Raw genomic sequence first — 12,650 nt, forward strand, 5'->3', positions numbered from 1 at the left:
GCGGTGATATACATTATAAGGGGTAAACATGCTGGAATCACCCCACTTTTTAAGTTTTAAAATATTAAAGAACTAAACATACGTTTCACTTAGATTGGGGTTTTTTTAATGTAATTTTTTTTAATGGTTCAGTTAAAACCTTGATCTCAGGGATGTGATCAGCCTGGTAGCTTGCAGTTAGAGTCAGCTTGTTTTCCTGAACCAGCTGAGGTGACCTTACTCTTTATCTAGCCTTTTGGCTTCTCCTGGCTTAACCTCCTTTGGTCTGTGTAACTCCACAATCATCTGGTCAAGCTTTCTTATATACACAGTTCCGTGCTATGTCTTCAGACCAAAGAATGCCCTAAGAAATTGAAGTGTGCTTACAATCTGATTAAAATAATGTTTTCACTAAATCTTTTCATAAGATTAGTGAGTAAGTTTTTCTGGCCGAATTGATATTTCAATGAACAGACCAACCAACAGTACTAGGGCTGTCTTGAGAAGATGGTTTACATAAGAGTAAATACAAGAAGAGAAGAATAAGAGAGAATTTAATTCATGCGTTTAACTGATTGTTGGGTTGTTTGGTTTTTTTGATGGGTTGGTCTTTTTGGTTTTCTTTAAAGGCTTTATAATAAAGTGGTAACACTGATTAAATATTGAGATCAGAGTAGAAAACTGAAATCCTCAATGCCCTTACAGTGCTGCATGTAATTACAAAAATTTTGCATTTCCTTTTATTTTTTATCCATGCTTTGGCTTCAGGAGAAAGGTGCCATAACATTATAAAGAGCTTAATATTCTGGAATATTTAGAGAGTCCAGTGTCCGTATGTGAGTGGGGATGTGTGTTTCTTTGTGTGAATTTAAAATTTTTTTTAAAATCCAGAAGTGTTCCCTGTATGTTAAATCTAGTTGTCAGGTTTTCTTTCTTAATCTCATAAAAGATTAAGGGGGTGTCCACATTTGTGTGTTTGTGTCTCATGAAATGATTTTAAAGTTCTTCCTGTTTTCTAATAACAGTTTTGAACCAGCTGCCTCTTCCATCACCTTTACCTGCTACCACAACTAAAAGCCTGCTTTTCAATGGACGGATAGCTGAAGAGGTGAACTGCCTTCTGGCTTGCAGGGATGAAAATCTGGTTTCACAGCTTGTCCACAGTCTCAATCAGGTGTCAACAGATCACATGTATGTATTTTGAACTTCTTCATCAGATCACCATCCTTACTCCTTGAAATCAAAATTTACTGTATTGAGAAAGATGTTTGTGCGAATATGAAAATTAGAATATGCAGGTTTTTCCTTAGACTTGCTTAGTAAGTGGCTGCAATATGAGTCAAGTGCTTAATTCAGACAATGTTAATAATCATCCATCAGCCCTTATGCCTAACTGTGCAGTTATTTTGCAGATCCAACTCTTATTCCCTTCTCGATAAGTTAGAGTCCAGATTTTGTGGTGTTGATTGTGCAATACTAATTTGTGTTCAATATCAGCCACTAATGTGCATAGACAAATTGCATACCCAAAACAAAATTTTTGACACCTGTGTCAATTCTGATTAGATATTGAACTTCAGTAATTTAACAGTTGAGCCATCAAGTATGCTAATGTATTCTCTTCTTTTTTTTTTTTTATTTTATTTATTTCTCCCTTGAATGGTGTCCCTTGAATTGTTTTATGTTGACAACCCTGTCATTTCCTTACTTGTGTTGTTCAAATGGAAGTAGCTTTTAAAAGTCCTCAAAGCATACAAGGAGTACACAGATGCATTTATAGAAAATCCATTGCATTTCTTTATGGTTCAGAGGGAATCCTGTGATCTCAAAGATAAGCCAATTTCCCCTTTCCAAAATAAAAAGATTTTCAAAGCATGGGTTGAAACCTGAATGTTATATATTCATACATATGTTATTTTCACTCCTACAGTAATGTGCTCTTGATGTTATGCCAAAGTGTTCTTTTGTAGAGAAGACCAAATATAAAAATGGGCCTAAGAAACTTCTTATGAGAATCTTAAACTGAAAGCCACATATATGTAAGAGATTAGTAACAGGAAACGATTGTGAGGACTTGCAGGAATATTTCTTCTGCCATTCCTTAAGGAAGAGGGTGAAAAAAACTAGAGGCAGGAAGCAGTGCTTTGCAGACTTGATTTTTCCTATATTTTAACAGTAAATTGTCTTCTTTCATTTTGGTTTTGGTTTTTTTTGGTTTATTTGGTTTTTATTTTCTTTTACTTGACTCATAGTTTCTTATAATTTGAAAATGCATTTGCCTCTTTATTTGCTTACTTCCACAATTCCAGAGAGTTGAAAGATAACCTTGGCAGTGATGATCCAGAAGGAGATATACCAGTCTTGCTGCAGGCTATTCTGGCAAGGAATCCTAATGTTTTCAGGGAGAAAAGCATGCAAAACAGATACGGGGTACAAAGCGGTAAGGATTTTTTATTATCTATTGATTAATTGTATGTTGTTCTGTAAATCTAGGGGACTGATACTAACCACAAATATATATGGAGCACAGTGGTCATATTTATGCCTTGCCTTGTGTTTGATAGTGATTTAAATCTGTGTACCTTAACGTCTAAGAGCAATTGTATGGTAAAAAGTTGGAAAATATAAGCTACCAGGTATTATTCTAAAAAATGTTTCATTTCACCTCAAAGTTTAATCTGTAGTATAAGTAATTGGATTTTGTTTTGAAACTATTTTATTTTGAATTTTTTATGCCTAGGTTCCTATGTTTGTCTTTGTAAATTATTGAAGTTGAAAACATATGCGTTGATCTTAGCGTATGCGATGATTGTAGTGTATCATTGCAGTGAGAGTTCTTAACTGTTCTGGACTAAGGAATGAGGTCAAATGAGGCATCCTTAATAGCTCCTCCCTTCCATTCCTCATCTTAGTGACTTGTGGTGCTCTACAGCTCTAAGCTATTTATGAATTTTGGGAGAATAAACCTTATGCATCTTTCCATAAATGTCAATTACTTCAATAATTTTTTTACATTTATAGAAGAACTCAAGGGCACTTTTGTGTGTAAAAGGAAAAAACTTCACACATGCACTTCTAATAAGAATATCTATCTAACTGAAAAATCACCTGTTGTTGAGCCATCCTAGTTAAAACATGTATGCTGCTGTAATACAGTTTAGTTGTACAAGAATTTTTGTGTAACTTGTAACTTGAATTATGATTTTATGAAATGCATTCTTTTCCATTTGGTAAGAATGCTAAAATGGTTTTATACATACCGCTTTTTTACAAGAAAAAAATAGTAGTAAGAGTGGGAGTAATATGTAAGGAATCTCATTCTAGTAATGTTTCTATGAGGATGGTGTTTCTGTGCTATGCAGTAATATGACAACAGTGTGAAAAAGTAAAAGATACTGTGGTGTTAATGGCCACAGACTAACTTCACATCCATTTCAGACCCAGTGTTTGGGGCTCATTTTTACTTCTTTCTCATTACATCATTATCACATATACAGTTACCTGTCTGGAAGCTGTGGAAAACCTGTTTTTTTGTTGTTGGCAGGTGTTTAGTTTAGTTTTGTTTTTTTCTTTCTTTTTTTCTTTTACATTACCTGGACTGGGCCTTCCATGTCTTTCCCCTGCCCCTGCCATCCATAAGAGAGATAGAGAAGTGAGAGCTTTCCATCACAGATTAAATTAATTAGGGGATTTTTTTGAATTGCATTAGAAAATTAATTCTATGTTTTCTGTCATTATTTTAACCCAGAAACTACCACATCTGATTCAAAGCATGTTTTAAATTAGGGAAGAAGAACAAATAGATATATTTTTTAAGTTCTTAAAAAGAGCATACTGTAATTTAAGCACAAAATTGAAACTTCGTCTGTACAGTTGTCTTGGTTTAGGGCGAATTTGGGAGAAAACCTCTAAAGGGGTTCCTTTAGAAAGCAGAATTAAGTGGCCCCTCTTCTAAATGGTTTGGGAAAAGATTTCTTTGGAGAAGAGTGGAAAAACCTGTTTATTTAACAGGTAAAGTATTCAATAGCATAAAAAATGAACAATATTAAACAATAAAATTTCTTGCCACTTTGAATAAATGATGAACTCATAAAGTCCCCTTTGTGGATTGTAGCTTGGCTTGCTTTGTTTTTATTAGTCTTTTTATTAGCACTGGAATGCAATGTCTTAGGCCCCGGTGGGCTACAGGCCTGAGCTCTCGGTGCTCTTTTGGGTTTTTAGTCTAGAGTAGGTTCAAATAGTTCTAAGGAAAACAAAAACACAGTCTCGGGAACTTTTATGCCTTAGCTGGATAAAAGCTAACTAAAAGCAAAAGAGAGCTCTGTCCTGCTGTCTGTGTTGCAGATAACATAGTCTAGGGGAGAAGGATGCAGGGGAGCAAGTGCAGTTTCTGATAACAAGCTGCACTTCTTTTCTGTCCTCTTTTGCTCTCAGAACAAGTCTTAAAGGTGTAAACCTTATTTCTGGATTAAACAGATGAATGGGGATACAAGCATTATAAAGTCACCCTAGGATATTCTACTCCTTATCTCTATATTGTTAGCCTACTACTAAAACTAACATAGATTCTAACTTTATAAACACATACATTATACATACATATATATATAGTATGTAGCTCTATCTAGACAATGGCAGTAACATTTAGTTAACCGTGGTATTTTCATACAGTTCTTACTTAATAATCAGATCTCCCTGAGGTACACACTGTATTGTTTCATCTTTCTGAATTATCTACTATGTGTAACTTGGTTTTTGAGCAAAGATAACTCTGTGACTGGGTTTGTTTGTACTTGAGACAGAATTGATCTTAATTGTCTTTTCTAACAAACCTCTGACATGCATCACTGGGACTTTGTTTCTGTCTACTTTACACAGGAGCTCAGATTGGGCAGGGCCTGCTCAGTTGGTGGAACATCAGGTATTAACTAATTAGGTAGCCTTTGCTAGGTGCTGCTTTTAATTTTTGAAAGATCTTTTACTCAATGTTTTTAAGCTGCTTTTTAACAGTCTATTGTACTTTTTTATTTTGCTTGCAGCTTGCAGCTGGTGTATGTTATACTCACTTCATGCCATGTTTTTTAGTCTAGGTGTTGATAAGGCTGGTTTTGAAATGAGTCCTGTTGTCTGATTTAATTTTTTTAGAGGTACTATGCCTTTAAAAGATTTGTTTCTTAAGGCTTAGAATGGTATTAGAGGCTGTAGCATGAGGCACAGGGTAGGCCTCCACCCATCCTGTGGTGGCTTTTATTATTGTGGGCATGTAGTGCTTACCTTGGTGTGTCTGGGGCAGCGTGATGTAGTTAATTTGCCAGGCCTCCCCATACTAATGTTTGGACTATTGCCTACCATATTATCGGGGTTTTAACTGCTTGGTTTGTTTGATCACAGTGCAATGTCTTACAGTTATGAATAACGTGAGAAATACTGTTTGTGGTTAAATTTACTCCTTGGTCCTGTGCCTACTTAGAAGTGGCATCTTTACTTTGATGACTTGAGGCTATTTAGCTAGGAACAACTCTCTCTTATGTTGTTAATTTAAGTCTATTTTTGACACTTCTATTTTTGCAGCCTAATTTACCTGTTGATTGTTTTGGTGCTCCTCATTGGATTTACTCTTGGGGACATGGACATTTACATGGCGGACTTTTATACGTAGTGTCTCTATTTTGGTAGTAATGTCTTTCTACTCTTTAGTCGCCTAAATTGGTTTTCTTTTCCACTGTTAATTGGCATTTTTTTCCTAACTATCCCAACAGAGCATTGGCTACTATCTGTGAATTAGTGTAGAGGTAGAGCTTCAGCTGTTTCTGTCTTTTAGCAATCTCTAGGACTAGTTGAATGGCTTTGAGTTTAGTGAGTTGGCTTGATCTGCCTTTTCTTTTGGTAGATTTTGTACTTGTGTTGGGTTCTATACAGCTGCTTTTTAATTTTGTTTCATCCCTACAATGCAACAAGAACTATTAGTAAAAAGAGCATAACGTGTTTCTTCTGCTGGCAGTTGGTTGTATGGTGGAACTTCTTTAGCTTGTGTTATTTTTTGTTTCTCTTCATTAGTGAGACTAAAGTTTTCACTTTTAGGCCAATTTGTGATTATCTCTGAAATCCCAGGGTGATTTAGATTTTTAATATGGATGTGCTATATGATTAAAGCACTATACTTGTTCTCTGTGGCATTGCTAGCATGGTTGATAGAGGTAACTTCTGTTTTGAACATCTACCTTAGCACTGGTAGTCAGGGAGCCAGGAGTTGTGCTTTAGTGCAGATTTCTTTTGAGGTGGTTTGGACTCTTCTGTGGGCTGCTAAAATTTTTTGCTTTGTTGGAGTGTAATTGTCTTTAGACCCTCTGTAGCTTTGACTTTAAAATCTTAGTGGTTGACTAAGATTGACTTTGTGCTAAGATTGACTTTCTGCTATAGCCTCTAGGGCAGAGTGTGGCTTCCAGCTGTAGATTAGGGCACATTCCTTATATCTGGTCTTGTCTTGACTGGGCTATTGCATGAGCGATTTTTAGCTTATCTGGGTGAAGGCTTGTTGTTGTTTAGGGCTCCACTGGAAAGCCCTAAGTTCTTCCAGGTAACCAGGTAGAGAGGGCTTACAGTCTGGTTGTACTCAGGAATGTGCATTCTCTAAAAACTTAGAGCACTTAAGAAAGCTTGAGTTTCTTTTTTGTTGGTTAGTGAAGACATTGCTGTGATCTTGTTGAGACATCAGTGGGAATTTGATGCAATCTATTTTGCAACTTTACTCTCAGGAACTGGATCTCTTCAGCAGGTTCCTTAATTTTGGGGTTTTTTTACTGTGAAACTGGCTTTTATAAGAACTTGAATGATTTTTTTCTCCTTTTTCAAATATTTCTGCTGCTGTGCTCTCCTGCACAATGATGTCATCAATGTATTGCAAATGTTCTGGAGTTTTACCCTTTTCTAGTGTAGCTTCGATTAGTCCATGGCAGGTGGTAGGACTGTGCTTTCACCCCTGGAAGGTGATCCCTTTAACATTCAGGGGAAACTGAACATTCAGAAAAAGTGAGTTAAAAGATTCAAAAGAGAAAAAGGAAAGGGAAGGCTGAAAAGCCTCATCCCCTGCTCTTCTTCTAAGAAACTGGGTGCAGTTACCAATGAACTCCCAAAACATGCTACTGGAAATAGAATGAATGCTGGGTAGGTCGAGGAAACCATAAACCATACCTATTTTAAATAGACTCTAGTACCTTATTAAACTTCCTATATGTCATTATTACCGAGCAGAGCACAATAGCTATTCTAATCTGTGCCCCTCTACTGTAAAAACTGTGTGTTAGGGACAATACTGGAGCTATTTCCAGATAAGAAAATAAGCCTATGGTCCAGAAAGGTATTAAAACTTTAAAAAGCCTGGGGACCAGAAACACATAAAGGCTTCCACCCACAGAGACAATCATGAATTCAAGCAACATAGCTACTGAATGCTTTCTTCTGATACAGTGTAAGTACAACTAAAATGCAGTCAGTACATGTTTTTTCCACTTTCTCGAGCCTCACTTTGGGCGCCAAAAAATGTATTTGTCCTGGTTTAGGGAAAATCTGGGAGAAAACCTCTAAAGGGGTTCCTTTAGAATGCAGATTCAAACGGTACTCCCGCCCAACTGGTTAGGGAAAATATTTCTTTGGAGAAAAGTGGAAAAAACCTGTTTGTTCAACATGGAAAGCATTCACCAGCACAAAAAATGAACAATGTTAAACAACAAAACCTCTCAGTGCTCTGAAGAGATGATGAACTCAGAAAATTCTTTTCATGGGCTGCAGCTCGGCTCACTCAGTCTCTCTCCCGTCCCTGTGGCTCTGGAGTGCAGCGTCCCAGCCCTGATGGGCCACAGGAGTGAGCTACCAGTGCCACTCTGGGTGCTCAGTCCAGAGTAGATTCGAACAGTTCCAAGAAAAAGAAAAGTCACAGTCTGGGGAACTTCTCTGCCTCAGCTAGCAAAAAAACTGACTAAAAGAAAAGGAGAGCTCTGTCCCACTGTCTGTCTGTGCTGCAGACAGCACAGTCCAGGAGGAGGATGCAGGGGAGCAAGTGCAGTTTCTGATTACAAACAATGCGCTTCTTCTCTCCCCCACTTCACTTTCAGAACCAGTCTTAAAGGTGCAAAACTTATTTCTGGGCTGAACAGATGAATGGGGATACACACATCATGAAGTCACCCCAGGTCAATAGTTCATGCTGATATGGTTACATTATGTCAGCTCTCTGTACAGGAATGTTACTTGTTTGGCTGAAATATTGTACCTAACTGTGTTGAGAGTGGCAGTGAGAGGTGAGGGGGCAGTGGGCATGCTGGGAGCTCGCTCCTTCCAGCATAAAAAATCCCTGGGATTTCATGTTCACTTGCCTTTCTGTGAGGCAACCGGCATCAATTTAAACAAATTTTGAAGAAGTTGAGGAGTCCCCATCTGTTACTCCAGACACAAAAATCTACATTTTTTAGCCCAACACAGGACTTCAACTCTTGTTCAGGGCCAGTATTAGTGTGCTATAGTATTACTATGTGGAAAGCAGCATTTGCCACCTACTGGGAGGTAGTAATGGCTTAATTCCTGCAGGATTATCACTGTCTCTGCTGGAGAAAGTAGATGAGAAAAGAGGATGACGGGGAAGGTTTCTGATACTCGTTTTGCATGTGTGATCATTGCAGTAATTGAAATTGGTGATAGCAACTGTAGCATTAACACAAATCTTCCAACAATTTCATATTGGGGACTTTTGTCTAATTGTCAAAAATACTTGTACTATTAATGAGCTTCTACCTAAGGCTATAGATTATTTGCTGTGGTTTTCCAAAACACTGTGTGTTCATGAGTTCTGACACTTTTTTAGCTGTAAGATACTAAATTCTAAATTAATACTAAAATAACTTCAAATTCACTTACAGTTTTGTGTTTCTATGTCACTTTGTCATGTAGTTATTAGGATAGTCTTTATTCCTGTATTGAAGAGAGGAAAAAGAAAATTCCTTTAAATTCCCCTTTATAACAATGTGAGTCAGAATAAAATAAAATATTTCAGTTGGAAGGGACCTACTATGATGATCTAACCCTGCCGCCTGACAACATCAGGGCTGACTGAAAGTTCAGTCAAATTAAGGGCATTGTCCAAATGCCTCTTGAATGTTTGTTTCAAGAACATTGATACACGTGGCTTGCCAGCTGGTTCAACACCTGAACCTCCAACACCTGACTGTGGTTATCTATGAACTGTAGAAGTCACAGTTGGGATATTGGTTTTGCTTTGCGACTAAAATATTTCAACACCTTTTTTGATAACATTCCCTCTATGCCATATCAGTGGAGATGGCATGGAAAGCTTTTGTCTCTGGGTAGAAGGAGACCACTAAATATTATTGGAGCAGTGAGAGTATCTTGCAGCACTCAACCCTGGATGACTGATTGCTATACTTGGTACAACAACTGAAGATAAGTTTTGTGTTCTTCTGACTTGTGAATCTGCGAAATCTTTTGCTTATTAGCACAACAAGTATTGAACACACCAGCCTGGGGTGCAGAATATGTGTCATGATTTAAAATGTTTCTCTTTAGTAATAGATTTTGACTTCAGAAGTTCTAAGGAAGAGATGAAAAAACTTCTGTTAATGTTTGTAGCTGAATTAACACAACTTTAGAGAATACGTTTTTCATGTCATGATGTAAAATGGACATCGTACATGGATTCAGTAATTTCTGATTTTTAACAGTTGTGGGTAGATGATCTTAATGCCAACAAATTTTATAATGTCAATAATGTTCATAATCTCATTGTATGTAAAAAATTCTGAAATTACATACTTCATTGATTGAAAAGAAGATGTGTGTAAAGTAATGCTGCTATCTTTTTTCTTAATAGGGATGATGATGTCACAGTTTAATATTTCTCAGAATTCCATGCGTGGTAGTCCTGCATCTTCCAATTATCAACAAACCACTATCTCACATAGCCCTTCCAGGTAATCCTTTCTTTTAAGTAGGGTGGGAAGGGAGTGAACTATGAGTTGTTCCTACACTGACAGCCAATTCTTGTTGCAAAGTGTGAATGGAAGATGGTCAATGTCATGAAAAATTTGACATTTGTCTGATAGCAGGGTAAGTTTCTTCGTACACAAAGAAACGTCTTTCTGTTGGTGAACTAGTCTCTCTTCTAAGGATTCACCATGAATTCTCTTCTCTCTCACTCCATCCCATAATTTGGCCAAGCTTTCTTTCCTGCCTAAGGAGTCCGTCTGCCTCCTATTACCCTCTGGCTGTCTTCTACTTATGTCAGAGGCTGACATTGGTGGCAAGAGGATAGGACAGAATAGGCTGGTGTGTTCCAGCTTGTCCCAGTACTGGTTTAGCAGAATGGTGGGAAAGAAGATTTGTAAAAGCATGGAGTATGACTGTAACAGTTACGAAAAAGCTTCTTGCAGAAAGATAGGCCTGGTATTTTGGCCAATCTTCCAGCAGAATCTTTGTCAGATTTCTGGGTTTTTAAGTTTTTGAGAGCTTGTAAGTAGCATTTGGCTATAATTTAGGCTTTTATTAATATATTAAAATATTCTGGACGAGAGGAGAGAGTTCTGCTTGTAGTTTCAATCCAGGTACTGGGCTTTAACAGGTCCCTTCTTCAGTTATTAGATATCATTATTAAAATAAACTGTTTTCAGGTCTCACTTCAAGTTACTGTAACTGGAAAATGAAATGTTCTCTATCTTCACAACAACCAACACACTTTTAAACTTTTATATCTAAAAGGAATATCTAAAAAGGTTGTTTGAGTTGTGAATATTACAATGAATAGTACAAAGTTCTCTTGAAATCCTTGCAAAATCATTAAGTACTTTGCTGTTTCTTTCTATTGAAGCTTACCTTTATGGAGTTCCTGCTTAGAACTTGGGGTTGTGATAGCTTGTAATGTACTTTCTGATATATTTATTTAGTTATTTTAATTTTGGAAACTGATGTAAGAATGTAAGTAATAATGTGCATGTATTATTGTCACAAGTCAATGCTATTTTTATGGCTTATCTGTAGAATGAGTCTAAGATAAAGCCAGTGGAAGAGAAAGTTATGTTCACTGGACTTGGGTCAAGTCGTACCTAACTACCTGTAACATCCCTGTATCTGGACAGCATAGCTCTATTAGATGCAGTTATTTGGAAACTTACTGAAAAGTAAAGAGAGAGTAAATGGCTCCTTGTTAATCCTAGTGACCAAGTTGATTAAAACTTTTGCTGTCACTTTTATTCAAACTTCTGAGATTAACTTTATGAAATTTCAGATCTAATTTCCATACATATTTGTGTCATTGTTTCCCTTCCCTAGATGGATTTCTTCTGAATGCTTTTTATTATCTTCTGACTCTTCAGTAACATGTGCAGTTAGGAAAGTATAGATAGCTTAAAATACTGCTTTTGAAGGAAGTTCTCAATTGTGTTGGAGGCTTTTTTATCTTAAAGAAATTTTCATCTTCTGAAAATATGAAATAATGAATCTGAATAGAAATAATTAATTTGTTCTATATTTGCTATTCCAAATTTTTAAAACGTTTTTGCAATTATTTTTTTCTTTTTAGCCGGTTTGTGCCACCACAGACAAGCTCTGGCAACAGATTTTTGGCACAACAGAACAGTCCAGTGCCTAGTCCATATGCTCCTCAAAGCCCTGCAGGATACATGCCATATTCACATCCTCCGAGTTATACAGCTCATCCTCAAATGCAGCAAGGTAAGTCTGTGATGTCTATTATATTCTCCTATTTCATGTCTACTTTGCTTTCATGTGAACATTTCAGCTTCTAATTTCTTTGAAGGAGTCACATGCTTAATACAAATCTTTGAGGCAGGTATGTATAAGCTTTGATTTTTTTTGTCTGGAAAAAAGTAGTGGTATCTACTTGTTTGAAAAAAATTAAACAGAAGAAGAAAAAGTAAAACACATTAATGTTGCAATACTCCCCTGTTTGTGTCCAGTTTGCATTGTTGCCCTGTATATGTGACAACGAAAATAATCTGAACAACTCAAAAGTTGTATTTGTTAGCTGTGAGAATCATTTACATGTACTAGGGAAAACCTCATTTCTGCCAATGAAAAGTTAAATTTTTTTAACTTTAAATTAACTAAAGTTAACTTTAGAGATTCTTTAGCCTCACTGGCCCTTTTTAGTGTCAGATTAATTCTAAATTGGCTAGAATTATGCTCAAGATATGCAGTAACTCACAAAGATGACCTTCAGAACAAATGCATTTTTATTCTTTCCTTGTCTGAAAACAATCCTAAAAACATGATCAGTATTAAGGTATCTAGGGCATTTTTTGTTGGTAGAATTCTACTGGATTCTTTTAACTAATTTTTTCTTAAATATATATAGATCATATAAATGGAATATATATCATAAGTTTTATAAGTAATGTTATATGTGTCATGAATACCTTGAAAGTTACTAAGGCCCTGAGTTCAAGTTACGTGGAAGTAAATAAAGTTTTCTGTAATCAGTAAGGAAGATACTGACTATTATTAGAATAGATATGGAGAGAAATTTAGTGAATTTGTACATGGAATTAATATTTGAAATCCTTTTGAAAAATCTTAGATAATGTGTTTTTAATCAAGGTATTTGGAGCAAGTTGGATTCTTGTTCAGATTCCAGACCTCTTGCATCC

At 36.3% G+C, this 12,650-nt stretch overlaps 1 protein-coding gene across 9 annotated transcripts in view; it reads left to right on the forward strand.

Moving 5' to 3' along the window:
- Positions 1 to 12,650, forward strand: part of NIPBL (NIPBL cohesin loading factor) — a 153,707-nt gene that overhangs the window by 59,731 nt on the left and 81,326 nt on the right. For all 9 annotated transcript variants that reach the window (XM_039709678.1, XM_039709677.1, XM_039709679.1 and 6 more), the window contains 4 exons: positions 1,005 to 1,170; positions 2,289 to 2,419; positions 9,860 to 9,959; positions 11,564 to 11,715. In XM_039709678.1, coding sequence (XP_039565612.1) covers positions 1,005 to 1,170; positions 2,289 to 2,419; positions 9,860 to 9,959; positions 11,564 to 11,715 — 549 coding nt within the window. The remainder of the gene's footprint in view (positions 1 to 1,004; positions 1,171 to 2,288; positions 2,420 to 9,859; positions 9,960 to 11,563; positions 11,716 to 12,650) is intronic.

This window comes from Passer montanus, unplaced genomic scaffold (assembly GCF_014805655.1).
Source record: "Passer montanus isolate IOZ18808 unplaced genomic scaffold, ASM1480565v1 scaffold22, whole genome shotgun sequence".
Classification (NCBI taxonomy): Eukaryota; Metazoa; Chordata; class Aves; order Passeriformes; family Passeridae; genus Passer; species Passer montanus.